The following is a 24,742-nucleotide window of genomic DNA, read 5'->3' as shown; positions in this document are numbered from 1 at the left end:
AAACCAGGACTAAACCAGGTCTAAACCAGGTCTAAACCAGGACTAAACCAGGACTAAACCAGGTCTAAACCAGGTCTAAACCAGGACTAAACCAGGACTAAACCAGGTCTAAACCAGGTCTAAACCAGGTCTAAACCAGGACTAAACCAGGACTAAACCAGGTCTAAACCAGGTCTAAACCAGGTCTAAACCAGGACTAAACCAGGACTAAACCAGGTCTAAACCAGGTCTAAACCAGGTCTAAACCAGGACTAAACCAGGACTAAACCAGGACTAAACCAGGACTAAACCAGGTCTAAACCAGGTCTAAACCAGGTCTAAACCAGGACTTTGAGCCTCAGATCGTTTGAATAATTACAGCAGTGACAAATGTCCCTCAATCATCTTTAATTATGAGCAACACAATCATGTCATTATCCAATCAGGACGAGAGGTTGGTTATGAGGAGGAGGAGCCAGCAGGGGGCGGAGCTCGCATCGCGTCTGAAGCGATCATCAGATAAACATGTCAGTTTAACAGTTTAAAGATTCAAATGTGAGAATGAAGCGTAACAAGTGATGATAATCCAGACATTCTTTTATCGTTATTCTCCTGTTTTTCATTTTCCCTTCAAATTGTTTTTTCAAAGTTTCAAGTTTTTTTTTAATTTTATTTCTAACTTTGAAACTCGAAAATATTTGGAAAGTTCATTTTAAGAAACGAGATCAATATTAAACTTGTTTTTGAAGTTGTATTTTAAATGAATGAAAGAGTTAAATCTCACCTGTGTTTCACTCTCTTCTTCGTCGCTGCTGATCTTCAGGTCGTCCTCCAGCATTCTGTCACACACAGACATGAGGTCAGAGGTCAGAGGTCAGGTCTATGGGTCATGTGAACTCTGGTTCTGTCCACATGAAACACAAACGGCACAAATAAACTAAAGTCACATGATTTTCAGCCTCAGAAAGTGGAGATTTTGTCAGTGAAGGACTTTAAGGGACTTTAAGATACTTTAAGGAACTTTAAGGGACTTTAAGAGACTTTAAGAGAGTTTAAGGGACTTTAAGGGACTTTAAGAGACTTTAAGAGAGTTTAAGGGACTTTAAGAGACTTTAAGGGACTTTAAGAGACTTTAAGGGACTTTAAGAGACTTTAAGAGACTTTAAGAGACTTTAAGAGACTTTAAGGGACTTTAAGGGACTTTAAGGGACTTTAAGGGACTTTAAGAGACTTTAAGAGACTTTAAGGGACTTTAAGAGACTTTAAGAGACTTTAAGTGTCTGGTCAGTGTCTGGTCAGAACATGAAAGAAATACTCACGACTTCTGAGGGGCCATGGCTTTGGAGGAGGGTTTGCTGGCGGCGACACTGCATCGCTCTGAAACAAAGACAGAGTTATTCTTCTGGACAAAACTGAACCAGGTCCAAACCAGGTCTAAACCAGACCAGGACCAGTGGACTGTAGTGGAACTCACTCTGAGCACTGATGGTTCCGTGCTGAGGTTCCTGGAAAACATTTGTAAGATTAGAAAATAAGTTGATTGAAGAGGTTGATGGAACCTTGTGGTTCTCCACCTTGTTGAGGACGGGGAACTTGGTGTGTTCTGCTTTGACTGGAGTGTGGATAGCAGTGAGCGGAGGAGGCCACGAGTGAGTCATCTCCTGAAAACAACAAACACAAGAACCATCACTTCACATGTTTATCACTCCTTTTACTCACGGGACCAATGAAAGAGAAATGAAGTGGCCCGGCCCCAAGAGGGAGGAGCCTATTGTAAGGGAGGAGCTTAGTGTAGGGGAGGAGCTTAGTGTATAGGAGGAGCTATTGTAAGGGAGGAGCTTAGTGTAGGGGAGGAGCTTAGTGTATAGGAGGAGCTATTGTAAGGGAGGAGCTTAGTGTAGGGGAGGAGCTTAGTGTATAGGAGGAGCTATTGTAAGGGAGGAGCTTAGTGTAGGGGAGGAGCTTAGTGTATAGGAGGAGCTATTGTAAGGGAGGAGCTTAGTGTAGGGGAGGAGCTTAGTATATAGGAGGAGCCTATTATAAGGGAGGAGCTTAGTGTAGGGGAGGAGTTTTGTGTAGGGGAGGAGCCTATTAAGGGGGCCGCAGGTGACTGGAGCCTGTCCCAGTGACTTTGGGCCTTAGGCGGGTACACTCGGGACAGTGCACTCGGGACAGTGCACTCGGGACCTGCGCAGGTGGAAGTGCACATGCCACTCCCCCGTGCACATGCCACTCCCCCGTGCACATGCCACTCCCCCGTGCACATGCCACTCCCCCGTGTGGACTGATACAACACACATGTGCGTTTGTTTATTAGCACAACAGATCACATCGCATCTCTCGTCTCCCGTAGATTTCTGTCCACTTCTGCGTCAGCTCCAACTGTCTTTCTCCGTCTTCATTTTGCCCTGTACACTGAGGGAACTATATTATGATAGATCCATGCGCTTAGGCACGCGGAAACGTGGGGACGAGCCTGACGCGGCTGCAGGTGAGCGACAGGTGCGTTTTATGATTGATACGTGACAGGACAAATGATTTATCCACGCCACGAGCAAATATGATCAAAAAAATTGCTGAAAAAAATCGTCCATACCACCTTTAAACCTATTTTTAATTTTAATTCTTATTTTTTTTTTTGTTTATAACTTATTGTTATTTTTATCCCATAGTAAATTTAAAAAACAAGTCTTTTTGGTTTTAGTCCCAGACTCTGAGTCACTCTCTCTATCAAAGGTAAAAGGTGAGTAACTAATGCCTCAGTGACATCACAGATTCCCATCATGCATCTGTTCAGTCTGATGACTCACTTCAGACAACTGGGATTTTATGGACAATTTTACCTCTGTTTCAGGTTTAGTCCTGGTTTAGTCCTAGTTTAGACCTAGTTTAGACCCGGTTTAGTCCTGGTTTTGACCTGGTTTAGACCCAGTTTAGACCCAGTTTAGACCAGGTTTAGTCCTGGTCGTGATGAGAGGATGCAGTGTTGCTAGGAGACAGCCCTCTGACTGTGCTTTGGAAGATGATGTTGCTGTTGTGATGTTGTTACTACGGCGACGGCTTCGATGCCTCAGGTCTTGTGACCTTAAAGCTGAGTTCAATCTTTTTTTCCCCACCAGTTTTTTTTATCTTTCTCTTTATTTATTTAAGTATACTTTTTATTATTTCTGACGCTGAGTTATGGTTAAGCCTGTACTTTAAAGACGTACATCTACAGAAGACGTACAACTACAGAAGACGTACATCTACAGAAGACGTACATCTACAGAAGACGTACAACTACAGAAGACGTACAACTACAGAAGACGTACAACTACAGAAGACGTACAACTACAGAAGACGTACAACTACAGAAGACGTACATCTACAGAAGACGTACAACTACAGAAGACGTACATCTACAGAAGACGTACATCTACAGAAGACGTACATCTACAGAAGACGTACATCTACAGAAGACGTACATCTACAGAAGACGTACAACTACAGAAGACGTACATCTACAGAAGACGTACATCTACAGAAGACGTACATCTACAGAAGACGTACAACTACAGAAGACGTACATCTACAGAAGACGTACATCTACAGAAGACGTACATCTACAGAAGACGTACAACTACAGAAGACGTACATCTGCAGAAGACGTACATCTACAGAAGACGTACATCTACAGAAGACGTACATCTACAGAAGACGTACAACTACAGAAGACGTACATCTACAGAAGACGTACAACTACAGAAGACGTACGACTACAGAAGACGTACAACTACAGAAGACGTACATCTACAGAAGACGTACATCTACAGAAGACGTACAACTACAGAAGACGTACAACTACAGAAGACGTACAACTACAGAAGACGTACATCTACAGAAGACGTACAACTACAGAAGACGTACATATACAGAAGACGTACAACTACAGAAGACGTACATATACAGAAGACGTACAACTACAGAAGACGTACATCTACAGAAGACGTACAACTACAGAAGACGTACAACTACAGAAGACGTACATCTACAGAAGACGTACATCTACAGAAGACGTACATCTACAGAAGACGTACAACTACAGAAGACGTACATATACAGAAGACGTACAACTACAGAAGACGTACATCTACAGAAGACGTACAACTACAGAAGACGTACAACTACAGAAGACGTACATCTACAGAAGACGTACATCTACAGAAGACGTACATCTACAGAAGACGTACAACTACAGAAGACGTACATCTACAGAAGACGTACAACTACAGAAGACGTACAACTACAGAAGACGTACAACTACAGAAGACGTACATCTGCAGAAGACGTACAACTACAGAAGACGTACATCTACAGAAGACGTACAACTACAGAAGACGTACATCTACAGAAGACGTACATCTGCAGAAGACGTACATATACAGAAGACGTACATCTACAGAAGACGTACATCTACAGAAGACGTACATCTACAGAAGACGTACATCTACAGAAGACGTACAACTACAGAAGACGTACATCTACAGAAGACGTACATCTACAGAAGACGTACAACTACAGAAGACGTACATCTACAGAAGACGTACATCTACAGAAGACGTACATCTACAGAAGACGTACATCTACAGAAGACGTACATCTACAGAAGACGTACATCTACAGAAGACGTACAACTACAGAAGACGTACATCTACAGAAGACGTACATTTACAGAAGACGTACATCTGCAGAAGACGTACAACTACAGAAGACGTACAACTACAGAAGACGTACAACTGCAGAAGACGTACATCTGCAGAAGACGTACAACTACAGAAGACGTACAACTACAGAAGACGTACAACTACCGAAGACGTACAACTACAGAAGACGTACATCTGCAGAAGACGTACATCTGCAGAAGACGTACAACTACAGAAGACGTACAACTACAGAAGACGTACATCTGCAGAAGACGTACATCTACAGAAGACGTACATCTACAGAAGACGTACATCTACAGAAGACGTACAACTACAGAAGACGTACATCTGCAGAAGACGTACATCTACAGAAGACGTACAACTACAGAAGACGTACATCTACAGAAGACGTACAACTACAGAAGACGTACAACTACAGAAGACGTACATCTGCAGAAGACGTACATCTGCAGAAGACGTACATATACAGAAGACGTACATATACAGAAGACGTACAACTACAGAAGACGTACATCTACAGAAGACGTACATCTACAGAAGACGTACAACTACAGAAGACGTACAACTACAGAAGACGTACATCTACAGAAGACGTACAACTACAGAAGACGTACAACTACAGAAGACGTACAACTACAGAAGACGTACATATACAGAAGACGTACATCTACAGAAGACGTACATCTACAGAAGACGTACATCTACAGAAGACGTACAACTACAGAAGACGTACATATACAGAAGACGTACATCTACAGAAGACGTACAACTACAGAAGACGTACATCTACAGAAGACGTACAACTACAGAAGACGTACATCTACAGAAGACGTACAACTACAGAAGACGTACAACTACAGAAGACGTACATATACAGAAGACGTACAACTACAGAAGACGTACAACTACAGAAGACGTACAACTACAGAAGACGTACATCTACAGAAGACGTACAACTACAGAAGACGTACAACTACAGAAGACGTACATCTACAGAAGACGTACATCTACAGAAGACGTACATATACAGAAGACGTACATCTACAGAAGACGTACATCTACAGAAGACGTACAACTACAGAAGACGTACAACTACAGAAGACGTACATCTACAGAAGACGTACAACTACAGAAGACGTACAACTACAGAAGACGTACATCTACAGAAGACGTACATCTACAGAAGACGTACATCTACAGAAGACGTACAACTACAGAAGACATACAACTACAGAAAACGTACAACTACAGAAGACGTACATCTACAGAAGACGTACATCTACAGAAGACGTACAACTACAGAAGACGTACATCTACAGAAGACGTACATCTACAGAAGACGTACAACTACAGAAGACGTACATCTACAGAAGACGTACATCTACAGAAGACGTACAACTACAGAAGACGTACATATACAGAAGACGTACAACTACAGAAGACGTACAACTACAGAAGACGTACATCTACAGAAGACGTACATCTACAGAAGACGTACAACTACAGAAGACGTACATCTACAGAAGACGTACATCTACAGAAGACGTACAACTACAGAAGACGTACAACTACAGAAGACGTACATCTACAGAAGACGCACAACTACAGAAGACGTACATCTACAGAAGACGTACATCTACAGAAGACGTACATCTACAGAAGTACAGTACTTATGTGTAAAGTATTAATAGCATAATAGTAACATTAGCATTAGCTGCTAACGATCGCGAGGATCTCGTGGATCTCGTGGATCGCGCGGATCTCGTGGATCGTGCGGTGCAGGACTCACCCTCAGGATCTCCTCCACGCAGCTCGGGTCGTTCTGCACCTGAAAGACACAAGAAACATCACGTGGTGTTTTCTGTCGTGTTTAATGTTTCAAACTAAAATACATCACAAACAATTCAAAAATATCCATATTTATTTAAATGAATAAACGTTTGTGGGTTTGTGTGAAAAAGCTCCTGAATGTGGCTTTAAACAACAACCATCTGTTCATGATTATGATCTAATGTTTAGTCCTGACTCTGGCACCAGCAGGAGGCCGCTCCATGTTTAGTCCTGACTCTGGCACCAGCAGGAGGCCGCTCCATGTTTAGTCCTGACTCTGGCACCAGCAGGAGGCCGCTCCATGTTTAGTCCTGACTCTGGCACCAGCAGGAGGCCGCTCCATGTTTAGTCCTGACTCTGGCACCAGCAGGAGGCCGCTCCATGTTTAGTCCTGACTCTGGCACCAGCAGGAGGCCTGACTCTGGCACCAGCAGGAGGCCCAGCTGTGTTCGTGACGAGGAACAATGTTAGAATCTGTCAATATTAAGTTCATTTGTCATAAGTTAAAATAATATGACTGAAGGACAAAAGGACTGAGTTGTGAAAGTGTCTCAACATGTGAGTGCGAGCCGTCGTTATAGAGACTTTCTGCTGAAGACTGGAGCCTTAATGAGCTGACAGGAGCCGGAGGGGACAGAACGGCATCGTGGGTAATATGCAAAGCAGCCCGTGGCATGATGGGTAAAATGCAAATGAGCCAGCTGTTTGTCTCACCGCGTTCCAGCTCCTCGTAAATCTCTCTTTCCTCCTCGTGAAAGATCTGTGTGTTTATACTCCTTATATTATTATTAGGCCCGAGCGCCACAAGCTGGCGAGAGGCCTATTAGTCTCGTAAGGCCGTGCGAAGCACGGCTGCTAAAGTGCGCACGTAGTGCGCACGAAATCGAGCGCGAAGCGCTCGCCCACTTCCAAACACTCACTAACGCACTCCTTCACTCACGCACGCCCCGTGCATACTAATTAGTTGTAGGAAAATGGAACATTACCGTTGTAAACGGGCGAAGCCCGTGCAAAAGTTCGCACTAAACGAGCACTTTACATTGGGATGACGACCGCTTTGCGGTCGTCATCCCAATGTAAAGCGCTCATTTGCGCTAAGTAGCTCATGAATACGTTCCCCATCTCTTGCATGTTCCGTGCATATAAGCATGTAATGCAAAAATTGAACATTATAACTGTATAGAGGGCCAAAAACACAAAGTGGGGGGAGCCCACTCAAAATTAGCGAAAGTACCCGTCAGTGACCAGGGACCCACACCATGAGGTAGGAAAGCGCGAGCGCTTTCCGAAAATGTATAGTTTATGATATTTGAAAAATGGGAAACATTGTTTTCGCATCGGAATATTATTCTTTCTTCTTCTTCTTCTTCTTCTTCTTCTCGGGACCAACCCCCCTATTTTTCACCCAGTGAACATTGACGAAAAGTCACAAAAATGTTCACACCTCTAAAAATCGTGCCTCTCTACATTCTGGCTATTTCCCTTTTCTAAAATAAAAAAAAATTGGCGCGTCAGCGCCCCCAAATGTACCAAAAATGCATTGAGAGATGGGAAATGACCCAAAAAAAATCTGATCGTAGAATCATGAAATTTGGCGCAGAGGTAGATGGTGACAAGAGAAGTAAAAAATATTATTACGGCAACGCCGTCCGCCCAACCAAATGTCGGCCATATTGCTTCAAAAATGGCTAAACATGACTTCGGAGTTTTTCCAAACGTCGTACTTTTACAAACTCCTCCCAGGGCGTTGGCCCTAAAAAGCTGAAATTTGGTGAAAATGCTACTGAGGAGTGGGACATCAAAAGTTGCAAACTGTAGCTAGAATTTCAGAAATCTCCCATATTTAAAATTTCTGCCGTTTGCGCAGATAAAGTCCGAATTGCGTCAAATTAGAATCAGTTGTTAAACTCTTTACCCTAAACCTACAGATTTTGTATGGAGGTTAAATATTTAGTTTTGCGAAATTATATGAAATTTGACACAAAACTAAATTTTGGCCCCATGAAAAAAGTCAATGAGACCCATGTCATAATTGTTATGTCGTTGCCGTAACGATGACCGAAACCTCCCATGTTATTCCAATGGGGAAATCGCCAGAACATGTTTACACTTTAGACTTTCACAAACTCCTCCCTTTTTACCATCAAAAGTTATCCACATTTTCATTCAAAGAGTCACGGTGTCTGTGCGGCAAAGCTGCACATTTTGCCAAGAATTCAAAATAAAATAGCTTTTTGATGGTAAAACAAAGGGGAGAAGATGTGAGAGCGTCACAGATTCAGCAGTAGGCGTAATAAAAGGACAATTGGGGCGCGTTAGCGCCCCCTCCTCTTGCGGCGTGGCGGCGGCGTGGCGAGGGCCGATCATTGCCGCTTGCGGCTATATTTATTATTATTATTATTATTTATACACCTTTATTATTATTTATACACCTTATATATTATTATTTATACACCTTTATTATTATTTATACACCTTATATTACTATTAATATTAATAGACCTTATATTATTATTATTTAAACACCTTATATTATTATTATTATTTATACACCTTATATTATCATTATTTATACACCTTATATTATTATTTATATTATTAATACACCTTTAGTATTATTTATAGACCTTAAATTATTATGATTATCATTATTTATACATAGAGCTAGATCTCAGTACAATACGCGTCTGAAGCAGCAGTTTTCAAACAACCCCGCCTCTGTGTAGTGGCCCCGCCTCTGTGTAGTGGCCCCGCCTCTGTGTAGTGGCCCCGCCTCTGTGTAGTGGCCCCGCCTCTGTGTAGTGGCCCCGCCTCTGTGTAGTGGCCCCGCCTCTGTGTGGAGTGGCCCAGCCTCTGTTTGGAGTGGCCCAGCCTCTGTGTGGAGTGGCCCCGCCTCTGTGTGGAGTGGCCCCGCCTCTGTGTGGAGTGGCCCCGCCTCTGTGTGGAGTGGCCCCGCCTCTGTGTGGAGTGGGCTCCGGCTTCTCACCAACTACAAGCCCCGCCCCCCCCCCCCCCGCAGACGACAGAAAGCTGGCCCAACAACTCAACTCCTTCTACTGCAGATTTGACAGCCCCTCCCCCACTGTGGCCACCTAACTTAGGACCCTTGCTGGACACCTGCTGGACCCTGCTAAACCCCCTGCTAAACCCCCTGCTAAACACCCTGCTGGACCCCTGCTGGACCCGATGCTGGACCCCCTGCTGGACCCGATGCTGGACCCCTTGCTGGACCCCCTGCTGGACCCGATGCTGGACCCCTGCTGGACCCCCTGCTGGACCCCCTGCTGGACCCCCTGCTGGACCCCCTGCTGGACCCGATGGTGGACCCCTGCTGGACCCCCTGCTGGACCCCTGCTGGACCCCTGCTGGACCCGATGCATGACCCCTGCTGGACCCCCTGCTGGACCCCTGCTGGACCCCTGCTGGACCCGATGCTGGACCCCTGCTGGACCCCCTGCTGGACCCCTGCTGGACCCCCTGCTGGACCCCCTGCTGGACCCGATGGTGGACCCCTGCTGGACCCCCTGCTGGACCCCTGCTGGACCCCTGCTGGACCCGATGCATGACCCCTGCTGGACCCCCTGCTGGACCCCTGCTGGACCCCTGCTGGACCCGATGCATGACCCCTGCTGGACCCCTGCTGGACCCGATGCATGACCCCTGCTGGACCCCTGCTGGACCCGATGCATGACCCCTGCTGGACCCCTGCTGGACCCCCTGCTGGACCCCCTGCGCTCTGCCGAGGTGGTTATTGCTGCAGACTTCATCTCTGCAGGACCTGTACGTCTACAGGACTCTGGGACGAGCAGGTTGGATCACAGCCGACCCTTCTCACCCTGGACATGGACTAGTTGAGCCACTCCCCTCAGGCAGGAGGCCACTCCCCTCAGGCAGGAGGCCACGCCCCTCTGGCAGGAGGCCACGCCCCTCAGGACCAGAACCTCCCGTCATAAGAACAGTTTCCTTCCCTCTGCAGTTGGACGCATGAACTGCCTAAGGACTTTGCACTCACTGCACTTTTCACTCTTATTGTGCATATTTTATTTATGTACATATCATACCTATTTCGTACCTTATTTTAACTTTACTTTTTTTTTTAATATATCTGGAGCTATTCATTGTTTTGTTGTTTGTGTTGCACCGACAAGTTCCTGTTTGTGAATTTTATTCATTGACAAATGGCAATAAACCTGATTCTGACACCAAATATTGTTATCATTATTTATGCACCATATAGAATTGTGATTTATTTGAAAATCCAGTCCCAAAGTCAAAGGAGACCAGACCAGGATGATGTTGTCGTGTGTCGCTGTTAATGGCGGCAGCAGCCGACTGAAAAGGTGCATTTACCGCCACCTACTGGACTGAGTGTGAACAGAAGATCAAACCATAATGACAAAAAAGAAAGAGAGAGAGAGAGAAAGAGTGCGAGAGACAGAGGTTCTATTCTAGAACTTTGCAACATCAAAGCCCTTTCATGTCATCATCGCCTCCTGCTGGAGTTGTATTTCTTCATTCTTTAGACTTGCCATTGTTTTCAAAGCGGAAAGAATTAACTTTAAAGAATAAAGTCTACAGAGAACACTTTGGTTGTGGATATAACGTCCACCACAAGTGAAGCTCTGAGGATCTTCTGTCCACACTCAGTCCAGTAGGTGGCAGTAAATGCACCTTTTCAGTCGGCTGCCGACTGCCACTGAAAGCAACAGAAGAAGAAGAAGAAGAGAAATCCTCCACAAGGAGCTCTGAGAAGATGTTCTTGTGCCCCATCTGTCAGGAGGTGTTCTCTGAGCCAGTGAACACTCCATGTGGACACAACTTCTGCAAACGCTGCATCTGTGAGTCCTGGGGCTCTGAGCCGCCCTTCATATGTCCCGAGTGTAACAAGTGCTATGTCAGAAGACCTCAGCTCATCCTCAACTGTTTGATCTTGGAGATGGTCTCTCAGTTTAAACTAGAGGCTGAAAAGTCCAAGTCCCAGCGTTCGAAACCTGGAGATGTGTCATGTGACGTCTGCTCTGAGCCCAAGCTGAAGGCCCTGAAGTCCTGCCTGCTCTGTCTGTCCTCGTTCTGTGAGAGCCACCTCCAGCCTCATCTCACAGTCTCTGGGCTGAAAAGACACCAGCTGATGGAGCCTGTGGAGAACCTGTTAGACAGGGTGTGTCCCAAACACCAGCGTCCCCTGGAGCTCTTCTGTGGCACTGACCAGAGCTGCATCTGTACCATGTGTGTTCTACAGCACAAGAACCATGAGCTGTTGCCTCTGGAGTGTGAGCTGCATGGAGGTCCACAGAGAGAGGGCTGTAGGGCTGCAGGCCTTCACTGATCTCATGTTCAGAAGCGTCAGGAGCAGTTCTTAGAGGAGCTGCAGGAGAAGCAGAGCCGGGGCCACAAACGAGCCCTGGAGCTGGTGCAGCAGCTGGAACAGGAGATCTGTGAGCTGGAGAAGAGCAGCACAGATACCTCCACACACAAGACCTCCTACACTTTCTACAGCGCTCTGTCTGAGCTGGAGAAACATCTCTCTGAAGTGTCTTCAAGATTAGAACTACTGAGAGTGCAGCAGTTTGTGGTGGACGTCACTCTTCTCTTTTATGTCTTAAACTGTTTGTGATTTCTGTCAAGTCTGTATGTTTGAAATGTCTTGTATGTGATTTGTGCTCGACAAATAAACTTGCCTTGGATCCAGACACTGCTCATCCTCAGCTCGTTCTGTCCTAAGATCTCAAACAGGTTCATCACACTGATGTGAAGAAGGAGCTCCCAGAATCTCCTCTTGACGTTTGATCCTTGTGTTAATGTTCTGGGAGTTTAGGTTTTACTTTGAGGTTCAGGTCAAAGGGAAAACAGAGTGGACTTTAGGAGTGGCCCAAGAGTTCATCAACAGGAAGGGAGTGATCACTGAGTCCTGAGGGTGGATTCTGGTGCATCATGTTGAGAAACAAAGATGAGTACAAAGCTTGTTCAGACCCTGTTGTCCCTCTGTCTCTGCAGCAAGCTCCTCAGAAGGTCGGGGTGTTTGTGGACTATGGTGAGGGTCTGGTCTCCTTTTATGATGCAGATTATGCAGATCTTCTCTTCTCCTTCAGCGGCTGCTGCTTCAGGGAGAAACTTTCCACTTTTCACTCCCAGTTTAAATGATGAAGGTTCAAACTCTGCTCCTCTGGTCCTCACTGCAGTGGAGACTTTCAGAGGTCAAAGTGACTAAGAACAGATTAATCTAAACCAGGTCGAAACAAGACCTGGTTTAGTCCTGGTTTAGACATGGTTTAGACATGGTTTAGACCTAGTTTAGACCTGGTTTAATCTTGGTATAGTCCTGGTTTAGACCTGGTTTAGACCTGGTTTAATCTTGGTATAGTCCTGGTTTAGCAAAAGCAAGAAGAACGAGAAGAGCAAGAACAAGAAGAAGGATAAGAAGAACAAAACCCTTTTACTTCCATCTAAAAAAGTCACAAAATAAAAATAATAAGACGGACCAACGAAGTGTCCAGACAAGGACGATAAGACAAAGCACGTGGCGGTGCGGCGTTACCTCGGCCGTGTGCGCCAGCGTCAGTTTGGGCAGTTTGTTCTTCACGCTGGTGCCGTTCCCTCCAAACGACGGCCCGCTGCTGTAGCCCTCCGTCACCACCAGGGGGGGCTTGAGTTGCGGCGAGGCGTTCGGGGCCTGGTCCTGGCCGTCCATCGGTCGCACGTACGCGGTCGGCTTCTGCTGCAGCGACATGGGCTTTCCAGACAGGCTGAAGAGGGAGGAAAGACACGTCAGCACCACGGACAGCGCCAGGCATTATTATAACTATTATCCATGGTAAATCTGCAACACTAAACCATTTGTAACGCTGTACTTAGCATGGCAAACAAACGTCATTGTATGGGCCTTAAAACTGTATGTCTGTCCTTAATCTCTGCCGATTTACGCGATCAAACAGAAATATGTCGAAACAAACGACTGGATTGGAGCCTCTGAGCTTAACGTGAGCCGGTCCATGTGCGTCGACCTCAAGATGGTAAAACGATGTGTTTGTGGCTAAAGGTCCAGTAACTCAAAACAGCGACGCACATCGACGTCTCGACTCCATAATCGGGCGATTTAATCGGCAAACACGATTAATCGGTCTGGCCCTTTTTATCAAACATGTTTTAGGCAAGAAGAGTCTTAACTGCTCGAGCTAAAGTGAGGGGCTAATGCTAGCACCTGTAGAGCTAACAGTTTAATAAAGAGGTTAATGCTAGCACCTGTAGAGCTAACGGTTTAATAAAGAGGCTAATGCTAGCATCTGTAGAGCTAATGGTTTAATAAAGGGGCTAATGCTAGCACCTGTAGAGCTAACGGTTTAATAAAGAGGTTAATGCTAGCATCTGTAGAGCTAACGGTTTAATAAAAAAGCTAATGCTAGTACCTGTAGACACGATGACGACGATGACGATAAGATAATCCTTTATTGTCCACACATGGGGAAATTTCATAAAAGCCTTTATTTGTCCACACAATGGGGAAATTCCAGGGTTGCAACACAAGTAGATACAGAAGTAAAAGAACAGATAACTTATAGAAAGCTTTAAAAAAAAAACACTCTTAATAGAAAAGCTCTTATAAAATAACTCTTATATTCTTAATAAAAAGTAAAAGTAAAAAAAAGTAAAATAAAATACAAATAATAATAGTAACAAAAGTAACACTCTTATTTACAGCAGTTATATGGACGGAGAATATTGCACCAATATGATTGAAATTATGACAGAATATTGCACATGGGTATGTCAGTAGTGCACATGGTTGTGACAGTATTGCACATGAATGTCAGTATTTCACATGGTTATGACAGTATTGCACATGGGTATGACAGTATTGCACATGGTTATGACAGTATTGCACATGGGTATGACAGTATTGCACATGGTTATGACAGTATTGCACATGATTATGACAGTATTGCACATGGTATGTCAGTATTGCACATGGTTATGACAGTATTGCATATGGGTATGACAGTATTGCACATGATTATGACAGTATTGCACATGAATGTCAGTATTGCACATGGGTATGACAGTATTGCACATGGTATGTCAGTATTGCACATGATTATGACAGTATTGCACATGAATGTCAGTATTGCACATGGGTATGACAGTATTGCACATGGTATGTCAGTATTTCACATGGTTATGACAGTATTGCACATGGTATGTCAGTATTTCACATGGTTATGACAGTATTGCACATGGGTATGACAGTATTGCACATGGTTATGACAGTATTGCACATAGTATGACAGTATTGCACATGGGTATGACAGTTTTGCACATGATTATGACAGTATTGCACATGGTATGTCAGTATTGCACATTGTTATGACAGTATTGCACATGGGTATGACAGTATTGCACATGGTATGTCAGTATTGCACATGGGTATGACAGTATTGCACATGGGTATGACAGTATTGCACATGGTATGTCAGTATTGCACATGGTTATGACAGTATTGCACATGGTATGTCAGTATTGCACATGGTTATGACAGTATTACACATGGGTATGACAGTATTGCACATGGGTATGACAGTATTGCACATGGGTATGACAGTATTGCACATGATATGTCAGTATTGCACATGATTATGACAGTATTGCACATGAATGTCAGTATTGCACATGGGTATGACAGTATTGCACATGGTATGTCAGTATTTCACATGGTTATGACAGTATTGCACATGGTATGTCAGTATTTCACATGGTTATGACAGTATTGCACATGGGTATGACAGTATTGCACATGGTTATGACAGTATTGCACATGGGTATGACAGTATTGCACATGATTATGACAGTATTGCACATGGTATGTCAGTATTGCACATGGTTATGGCAGTATTGCACATGGGTATGACAGTATTGCACATGGTATGTCAGTATTGCACATGGGTATGACAGTATTGCACATGGGTATGACAGTATTGCACATGGTATGTCAGTATTGCACATGGTTATGACAGTATTGCACATGGGTATGACAGTATTGCACATGGTATGACAGTATTGCACATGGTTATGACAGTATTGCACATGGGTATGACAGTATTGCACATGGTATGTCAGTATTGCACATGGGTATGACAGTATTGCACATGGGTATGACAGTATTGCACATGATTATGACAGTATTGCACATGGTATGTCAGTATTGCACATGGGTATGTCAGTATTGCACATGGGTATGTCAGTATTGCACATGGGTATGTCAGTATTGCACATGGGTGTGACAGTATTGCACATGGTATGTCAGTATTGCACATGGGTATGTCAGTATTGCACATGGGTATGTCAGTATTGCACATGGGTATGTCAGTGTTTGTTGTAGAGTGTGACAGTAGCAGAAGGAAAGACGTGTGAAACGTCTCCTTCACACAGCGAGGGTGGATCAGTCACTGAAGCTGCTCTCCAGAGTGGACAGAGTGTCCTGCAGGGGACAGAGTGTCCTGCAGGGGACAGAGTGTACTGCAGCGGACAGAGTGTCCTGCAGGGGGCGACACTCATGGTCCAGTATAGATGTGAGTTTAGCCAGGACCCTTCTGTCCTCCACCTCCTGCACCGAGTCCAGAGGACAGCCCAGGACGGAGCTTTGTCCAGCTTCTTCCTCTCCCTCTCTGTGATGCTGCTGCTCCAGCAGACCACACCTACAGGAGCTGATGCACCACAGAGTCAGAGAAGGTCTTCAGGAGTGGCCCTGGCAGGAGTGGCCCTGTCAGGAGTGGCCCTGTCAGGAGCGGCCCTGTCAGGAGCGGCCCTGTCACTCCAAAATACCTGAGTCTCCTCAGGAGGTAGAGCCCACTCTGGCTCTTCCTGTACAGTCTGTGTTATGAGTCCAGTTTGTGGTTCAGATGAACACCAGGTCCTTGTATGAGTCACTCTCTCAATGTCCCGTCCCTGGATGTTCACTGGTGAGGGGGGCGTGGCCTCTGTGGAAGTCCACCACCATCTCCTTGGTCTTCCCCGCGTTGATGAGGAGGTGGTTCCACAAAGTCCTGCTCCAGTCCCTTGTCCTCCACATCATCGTCTGTGATGAGTCCTATGATGGCAGAGTGGTCAGAGAACTTCTGCAGGACACAGCTGTCCGTGTCTGAGGTCTGCAGTGTAGAGGGTGAAGAGAAAGGGCGTGAGGACGGTGTCCTGGGGCCCCCACACTGCAGGTCCCACACACTGCAGGTCCTGGTGTCAGACACACAGTTCCGGGCTCTCACAAACTGGGGTCGGTCCGTGAGGTAGTCCAGGATCCACTCTGCAGGTCGTACTCCACACCAGCCGTCTCCAGCTTGTCCCTCAGGAGCTGATGGTGTTGAAGGCGCTGGAGAGATGAAAGAACAGGATCCTCACAGAGCTGCCAGGCTTCTCCAGGTGAGAGAGAGAGCGGTGCAGCAGGGAGATGACGGTGTCCTCCACTCCGATGTCAGACCGATATGCAAACTGCAGCGGGTCCATGGCTGAGCTCACGGTGGAGCGGAGGTGGTCCAGGACCAGCTCCAGTGTCTTCATCAGGACGTGAGAGCCACCGGCCTGAAGCTGTTGAGGTCTTTGGGGCGCGGTGTCTTAGGCACAGGTACCAGACAGGAGGTCTTCAGACCTGTGGTACCAGACAGGAGGTCTTCAGACCTGTGGTACCAGACAGGAGGTCTTCAGACCTGTGGTACCAGACAGGAGGTCTTCAGACCTGTGGTACCACCCTCAGCTTCAGGCTCATGTTGAAGACATGCTCCATAACTCCACACAGTTCATCTGCAGGACTTAAGGAGCCTGGAGCTGAAGACGATGAAGACGATGGAGACGATGAAGATGAAGACGATGAAGACAATGAAGACAATGAAGACAATGACGATGAAAACAATGACGATCAAGACAATGACGATGAAGACGAAAACAATGACGTTGAAGACGAAAACAATGACGATGAAGACGATGAAGACGAAGAAGATGACGACAAAGACGACGGAGACGACGAAGACGATGAAGACGAAGAAGACGAAGAAGACGACGACGAAGACGACAGAGACGATGGAGACGACGGAGATCGGACCATCCTACACTAAAAACAGGGTGACCTTTAAATATGTATTGGCAGTACTCACCTTTGACCTGGAGGGAAGGTGGGCGTGGTCAGGCCTGGAGTGGGCGTGGTCAGGATTGGGGTGGGCGTGGCCAGGACAGAAGTGGAAGCGAGCGGAGACTCGTGTTCAAACGGCGACGTTTTGTTCAAAAGCCCGACATTTTCCGAGGAAGACTTCAAATGGCCGCCGTCGAGAGAGCGGAACAGGCCGCCGTCTGGTAAGAGGGCGAGAAACAGGGATCAGGACCAAACATCCAGAAAAAGTCCCATTGAGTCTAGAGTTTGTTTCATGTGATTGTCTTTTGTACCTTTAGTCGTCCAGACCCTAACCTTTAATCTCAGATCTGAGCTTCAAACATTTGAAACATCGAGAGAAACTGAAGATGAAGATTGAACGACCACAACGTGCGTCTGACTTTATCTGCACTGGAGTCAAACCCCCCTAACTCCTAACCCCTAACACCTAACTCCTAACCCCTAACCCCTAACTCCTAACTCCTAACCCCTAACCCCTAACCCCTAACTCCTAACCCCTAACCCCTAACCCCTAACTCCTAACCCCTAACCCCTAACTCCTAACCCCTAACCCCTAACCCCTAACTCCTAACCCCTAACTCCTAACCCTTAACCCCTAACTCCTAACCCCTAACCCCTAACCCCTAACTCCTAACCCCTAACCCCTAACTCCTAACCCCTAACCCCTAACCCCTAACTCCTAACCCCTAACCCCTAACTCCTAACCCTTAACCCCTAACTCCTAACACCTAACCCCTAACACCTAACCCCTAACTCCTAACACCTAACCCCTAACCCCTAACCCCTAACTCCTAACACCTAACCCCTAACTCCTAACACCTAACCCCTAACACCTAACTCCTAACTCCTAACACCTAACCCTTAACTCCTTAACCCTAACTCCTAACCCCTAACTCCTAACCCCTAACCCCTTAACCCTAACTTCTAACTCCTAACTCCTAACACCTAACCCCTAACCCCTAACTCCTAACTCCTAACCCCTAACCCCTAACTCCTAACCCCTAACCCCTTAACCCTAACTCCTAACCCCTAACTCCTAACCCCTAACCCCTAACTCCTAACCCCTAACCCCTTAACCCTAACTCCTAACCCCTAACTCCTAACCCCTAACCCCTAACTCCTAACACGTAACCCCTAACCCCTAAACCCCTAACTCCTAACCCTAAACTCCTAACTCCTAACTCCTAACTGCTAACTCCTAACTCCTAACTCCTAACACCTAACCCCTAACCCCTAACCACTAAACCCCTAACTCCTAACTCCTAACTCCTAACACCTAACCCTAACCCCTAACTCCTAACACCTAACCCTAACTCCTAACCCCCAACCCCCAACCCTAACCCCTAACCCCTAACTCCTAACCCCTAACTCCTAACCCTAACCCCTAAACCCCTAACTCCTAACCCTAACCCCTAACTCCTAACCCCTAACCCTTACCCCTAACTCCTAACTCCTAACCCCTAACCCCTAACTCCTAACCCCTAACTCCTATCCCCTTCACCCCTTAACCCCTAACCCCTTAACTCCTAACACCTTAACCCTAACCCCTAACCCCTAACTCCTAACACCTTAACCCTAACCCCTAACCCCTAACTCCTAACCCCTTCACCCCTAACCCCTTAACTCCTAACACCTTAACCCTAACCCCTAACCCCTAAACCTTAAAATAAGTCTAGTTTGTCTCACCCGTCACAGGAAGTGTCTTGTGTCTCCTTCCTGCAGACGACGCAGACGAGGCGGGGCTACCGTCTCCTCTCAGCTCGTCTCTGATTGGTCCGGACGGCTCTTCCTGCTTCTGCTTCTCTCTCTGACCTCCGCCGGATCCCTGCGTGACCCCTGCGTGACCCCTGGCCCACTCGGCGCCGCCCCTGGCCTTTTTGGACGCGCCCGTGGCGTTGCCGGCAGGAAGCGGCGGCTGCATGTTCGCTCTCCTGTCGACGCTCGTGTCCTGCTCCAGCGCCGCTCGCTCTGTGGTCGCAGCGGTGGGCGGAGTCTGCAGTGCGATGGGTGGAGTCTGGAGGCTGTTGGGACCGCCTCCTTTGGGGATGCCCACCAGGTGCGTCTGGTTGGACTGGTTCGTGAGCAGGTCCTTCATCTCCTCGTAGGAGCCAAGAGTGTTCTGGACGCGACTGGCCAAAGCATCACCTTTACTCGTCTGAAAGAAACCACACCCACACAACCTGAAACACCTGGAGAACAAGCAACCCGCCTGAAACACCTGGAGAACAAGCAACCCGCCTGAAACACCTGGAGAACAAGCAACCCGCCTGAAACACCTGGAGAACCTCCTCCTCCTCTGCACCTCCCCTCCTCCTCCTCTGTACCTCCCCCTCCTCCTCCTCTGCACCTCCCCTCCTCCTCCTCTGTACCTCCCCCTCCTCCTCCTCTGCACCTCCCCCTCCTCCTCCTCTGTACCTCCCCCTCCTCCTCCTCTGCACCTCCCCTCCTCCTCTCACCGTATCTACCGCCACAGTCTCCAGGCCCTGGGACATCGAATACAAGTCGATCATGGAGCGCCCGTGATCGTGATGTCTTCTGCCGGGGTCTGAGCGCCAAATAACCCACGTCATAAAGCTTCCTAAACAGTCCTTTCTTTGTCGTCTCTCTGACTTATAAGGCTCATCAGGGCGGGACACACGGGGGCGGGACACACGGGGCGGGACACACGAGGCGGGACACACGGGGAGGGACACACGGGGGCGGGACACACGGGGGCGGGACACACGGGGCGGGACACACGGGGCGGGACACACGAGGCGGGACACACGGGGAGGGACACACGGGGGCGGGACACACGGGGGCGGGACACACGGGGCGGGACACACGGGGCGGGACACACGAGGCGGGACACACGGGGAGGGACACACGGGGGCGGGACACACGGGGCGGGACACACGGGGGCGGGACACACGGGGCGGGACACATGGGGAGGGCATCTGACTTACTTTATAAGGCTCCCCGAACAGGTTGAAGCCGCTGGAGAACAGGTCGTCGTCCTGCTGAACCTCTTGTGTGCGTCGTTCCCACTCTCTCCTCTTGAGGGCGCTGCGCTCGCTCTCCACATGACTGAAGACAAGAACACACGTCACACACAGGGGGCTAAAAGGGCTAAACCAGGGCTAAACCAGGTCTAAACCAGGTCTAAACCAGGGCTAAACCAGGGCTAAACCAGGACTAAACCAGGTCTAAACCAGGACTAAACCAGGACTAAACCAGGACTAAACCAGGGCTAAACCAGGGCTAAACCAGGTCTAAACCAGGGCTAAACCAGGGCTAAACCAGGACTAAACCAGGGCTAAACCAGGGCTAAACCAGGACTAAACCAGGGCTAAACCAGGGCTAAACCAGGACTAAACCAGGACTAAACCAGGGCTAAACCAGGGCTAAACCAGGTCTAAACCAGGGCTAAACCAGGACTAAACCAGGACTAAACCAGGGCTAAACCAGGGCTAAACCAGGTCTAAACCAGGGCTAAACCAGGGCTAAACCAGGTCTAAACCAGGGCTAAACCAGGTCTAAACCAGGGCTAAACCAGGGCTAAACCAGGTCTAAACAGACTCCTTGCCTCAGATAAACTCAGCCCAGTTTCCGCTCTTTGAATCTTTTGCTTTTGAACTTTGAAATTCTGTGTTTTCTCTCGTTCTTTAAAAACATTTTGATCTTTTGACTCGTGCTCTTTACACTTCTGCTCCATAAAAGCCCAAAACACAGAAAAGATGAACTCTGAGGAGCGTCTGCCGAAGGTCTGGACCAAAGATGACAAACATTTACCAGAAAATGTGCCAGAGTTGTTCAAAAGTTTGAAATTGTAAAAATTTAGGGAAAATTGGGTTAAAAAGTCGAAGGAAAAGGAAATGTTTATGTTGTAAAGAAGTCTGGTTTGGACCTGGTTTAGACCTGATCTAGACCTGGTTTAGTCCTGGTTTGGACCTGGTTTGGACCTGGTTTAGACCTGGTTTAGACCTGGTTTAGTCCTGGTTTAGACCTAGTTTAGACCTGGTTTAGCCCTGGTTTAGTCCTGGTTTAGTCCTGGTTTAGTCCTGGTTTAGCCCTGGTTTAGTCCTGGTTTAGTCCTGGTTTAGTCCTGGTTTAGACCTGGTTTAGACCTGGTTTAGTCCTGGTTTAGCCCTGGTTTAGACCTGGTTTAGTCCTGGTTTAGTCCTGGTTTAGCCCTGGTTTAGACCTGGTTTAGACCTGGTTTAGTCCTGGTTTAGTCCTGGTTTAGACCTGGTTTAGTCCTGGTTTAGTCCTGGTTTAGACCTGGTTTAGTCCTGGTTTGGTCCTGGTTTAGACCTGGTTTAGTCCTGGTTTAGTCCTGGTTTAGTCCTGGTTTAGTCCTGGTTTCAGGACTAAAGCAGAAGCATCAGTTTCTGTTCAGTTGTGATGGTGTTAACGAGGTGAGATTTTCACAGCTTCAGTGAGAGTCACTAACCCTGTACGTCACTATAAAGAGAGAATAACCACCGCCGCAGGCTAAATGCTCCCGCGATGCTAGCTCCGCCGGCTAAATGCTCCCGCGATGCTAGCGCTGCCGGCTAAATGCTGCCGCGATGCTAGCGCCGCAGGCTAAATGCTCCCGCGATGCTAGCGCCGCAGGCTAAATGCTCCCGCGATGCTAGCTCCGCCGGCTAAATGCTCCCGCAATGCTTGCGCCGTCGGTTAAATGCTCCCGCGATGCTAGCTCCGCCGGCTAAATGCTCCCGCGATGCTAGCGCTGCCGGCTAAATGCTCCCGCGATGCTAGCGCCGCAGGCTAAATTCTCCCGCGATGCTAGCGCCGCCGGCTAATTGCTCCCGCGATGCTAGCGCCGCCGGCTAAATGCTGCCGCAATGCTAGCGCCGCAGGCTAATTGCTCCCGCGATGCTAGCGCCGCCGGCTAAATGCTGCCGCGATGCTAGCGCCGCAGGCTAAATGCTCCCGCGATGCTAGCTCCGCCGGCTAAATGCTCCCGCAATGCTAGCGCCGTCGGTTAAATGCTCCCGCGATGCTAGCGCCGTCGGTTAAATGCTCCCGCGATGCTAGCGCCGCCGGCTAAATGCTCGCGCGATGCTAGCGCCGCCGGCTAAATAATCCCGCGATGCTAGCGCCGCCGGCTAAATGCTCCCGCGATGCTAGCGCCGCCGGCTAAATGCTCCCGCGATGCTAGCGCTGCCGGCTAAATGCTCCCGCGATGCTAGCGCCGCCGGCTAAATGCTCCCGCGATGCTAGCGCTGCCGGCTAAATGCTCCCGCGATGCTAGCGCTGCCGGCTAAATGCTCCCGCGATGCTAGCGCCGCAGGCTAAATTCTCCCGCGATGCTAGCGCCGCCGGCTAATTGCTCCCGCGATACTAGCGCCGCCGGCTAAATGCTGCCGCAATGCTAGCGCCGCAGGCTAATTGCTCCCGCGATGCTAGCGCCGCCGGCTAAATGCTGCCGCGATGCTAGCGCCGCAGGCTAAATGCTCCCGCAATGCTAGCTCCGCCGGCTAAATATTCCCGCAATGCTAGCGCCGTCGGTTAAATGCTCCCGCGATGCTAGTGCCGCCGGCTAAATGCTCCCGCGATGCTAGCGCCGCCGGCTAAATGCTCCCGCGATGCTAGCGCCGCAGGCTAAATTCTCCCGCGATGCTAGCGCCGCCGGCTAATTGCTCCCACGATGCTAGCGCCACCGGCTAAATGCTGCCGCAATGCTAGCGCCGCAGGCTAATTGCTCCCGCGATGCTAGCGCCGCCGGCTAAATGCTGCCGCGATGCTAGCGCCGCAGGCTAAATGCTCCCGCGATGCTAGCTCCGCCGGCTAAATGCTCCCGCAATGCTTGCGCCGTCGGTTAAATGCTCCCGCGATGCTAGCGCCGCCGGCTAATTGCTCCCGCCATGCTAGCGCCGCCGGCTAAATGCTCCCGCGATGCTAGTGCCGCGGGCTAAATGCTGCCGCGATGCTAGCTACACCGGCTAAATGCTCCCGCGATGCTAGCTACACCGGCTAAATGCTCCCGCGATGCTAGCTCCGCCGGCTAAATGCTCCCGCGATGCTAGCGCCGCCGGCTAAATGCTGCTGCGATGCTAGCTCCGCCGGCTAAATGCTCCCGCGATGCTAGTGCCGCCGGCTAAATGCTCCCGCGATGCTAGCTACACCGGCTAAATGCTGCTGCGATGCTAGCTCCGCCGGCTAAATGCTCCCGCGATGCTAGCGCCGCCGGCTAAATGCTCCCGCGATGCTAGCGCCGCCAACTAAATGCTCCCGCGATGCTAGCGCCGCAGGCTGTATTTACACATCTACAGAAATTGTTGTTTACTTTTCCTCCATTAAGACTTTTAATCTTTCTCTATTGTTTTTAAAATAAAACGTAATTCACCAGACGGCCACGCCCCTTTATAATGCTAACATTAGATTTACAAACTGAAAGTTGATTTTACCACCTCAGAGTGTATAAAGCTCTAAAGACACACCTCAGAGTGTAATAAAGCTCTAAAGACACACCTCAGAGTGTAATAAAGCTCTAAAGACACACCTCAGAGCGGTATAAAGCTCTAAAGACACACCTCAGAGCGGTATAGAGCTCTAAAGACACACCTCAGAGTGTACAAAGCTCTAAAGACACACCTCAGAGTGTAATAAAGCTCTAAAGACACACCTCAGAGCGGTATAGAGCTCTAAAGACACACCTCAGAGTGTACAAAGCTCTAAATACACACCTCAGAGTGTAATAAAGCTCTAAAGACACACCTCAGAGTGTAATAAAGCTCTAAAGACACACCTCAGAGCGGTATAGAGCTCTAAAGACACACCTCAGAGTGTACAAAGCTCTAAAGACACACCTCAGAGTGTAATAAAGCTCTAAAGACACACCTCAGAGTGTTATAAAGCTCTAAAGACACACCTCAGAGTGTATAAAGCTCTAAAGACACACCTCAGAGCGGTATAGAGCTCTAAAGACACACCTCAGAGTGTACAAAGCTCTAAAGACACACCTCAGAGTGTAATAAAGCTCTAAAGACACACCTCAGAGTGTAATAAAGCTCTAAAGACACACCTCAGAGTGTATAAAGCTCTAAAGACACACCTCAGAGCGGTATAAAGCTCTAAAGACACAACTCAGAGTGTA

General features: G+C 48.0%; 1 protein-coding gene across 1 annotated transcript in view; it reads right to left on the bottom strand.

The window, feature by feature from the left end:
• Nucleotides 1-24,742, bottom strand: part of aff2 (AF4/FMR2 family, member 2) — a 74,420-nt gene that overhangs the window by 32,255 nt on the left and 17,423 nt on the right. The window contains exons 2-10 of the mRNA XM_072450335.1: nucleotides 20,604-20,724; nucleotides 19,345-19,813; nucleotides 17,645-17,837; nucleotides 13,048-13,255; nucleotides 11,970-11,975; nucleotides 6,472-6,510; nucleotides 1,539-1,640; nucleotides 1,299-1,378; nucleotides 764-818 (exon numbers count right to left, since the gene is read on the bottom strand). Coding sequence (XP_072306436.1) covers nucleotides 764-818; nucleotides 1,299-1,378; nucleotides 1,539-1,640; nucleotides 6,472-6,510; nucleotides 11,970-11,975; nucleotides 13,048-13,255; nucleotides 17,645-17,837; nucleotides 19,345-19,813; nucleotides 20,604-20,724 — 1,273 coding nt within the window. The remainder of the gene's footprint in view (nucleotides 1-763; nucleotides 819-1,298; nucleotides 1,379-1,538; nucleotides 1,641-6,471; nucleotides 6,511-11,969; nucleotides 11,976-13,047; nucleotides 13,256-17,644; nucleotides 17,838-19,344; nucleotides 19,814-20,603; nucleotides 20,725-24,742) is intronic.

The sequence above is a fragment of the Eucyclogobius newberryi genome, unplaced genomic scaffold (genome assembly GCF_026437365.1).
Source record: "Eucyclogobius newberryi isolate DKJ021-1_F unplaced genomic scaffold, fEucNew1.0.hap1 SCAF_1, whole genome shotgun sequence".
NCBI lineage: Eukaryota > Metazoa > Chordata > Actinopteri > Gobiiformes > Gobiidae > Eucyclogobius > Eucyclogobius newberryi.
This window is presented reverse-complemented; position numbering and strand designations above follow the sequence as displayed.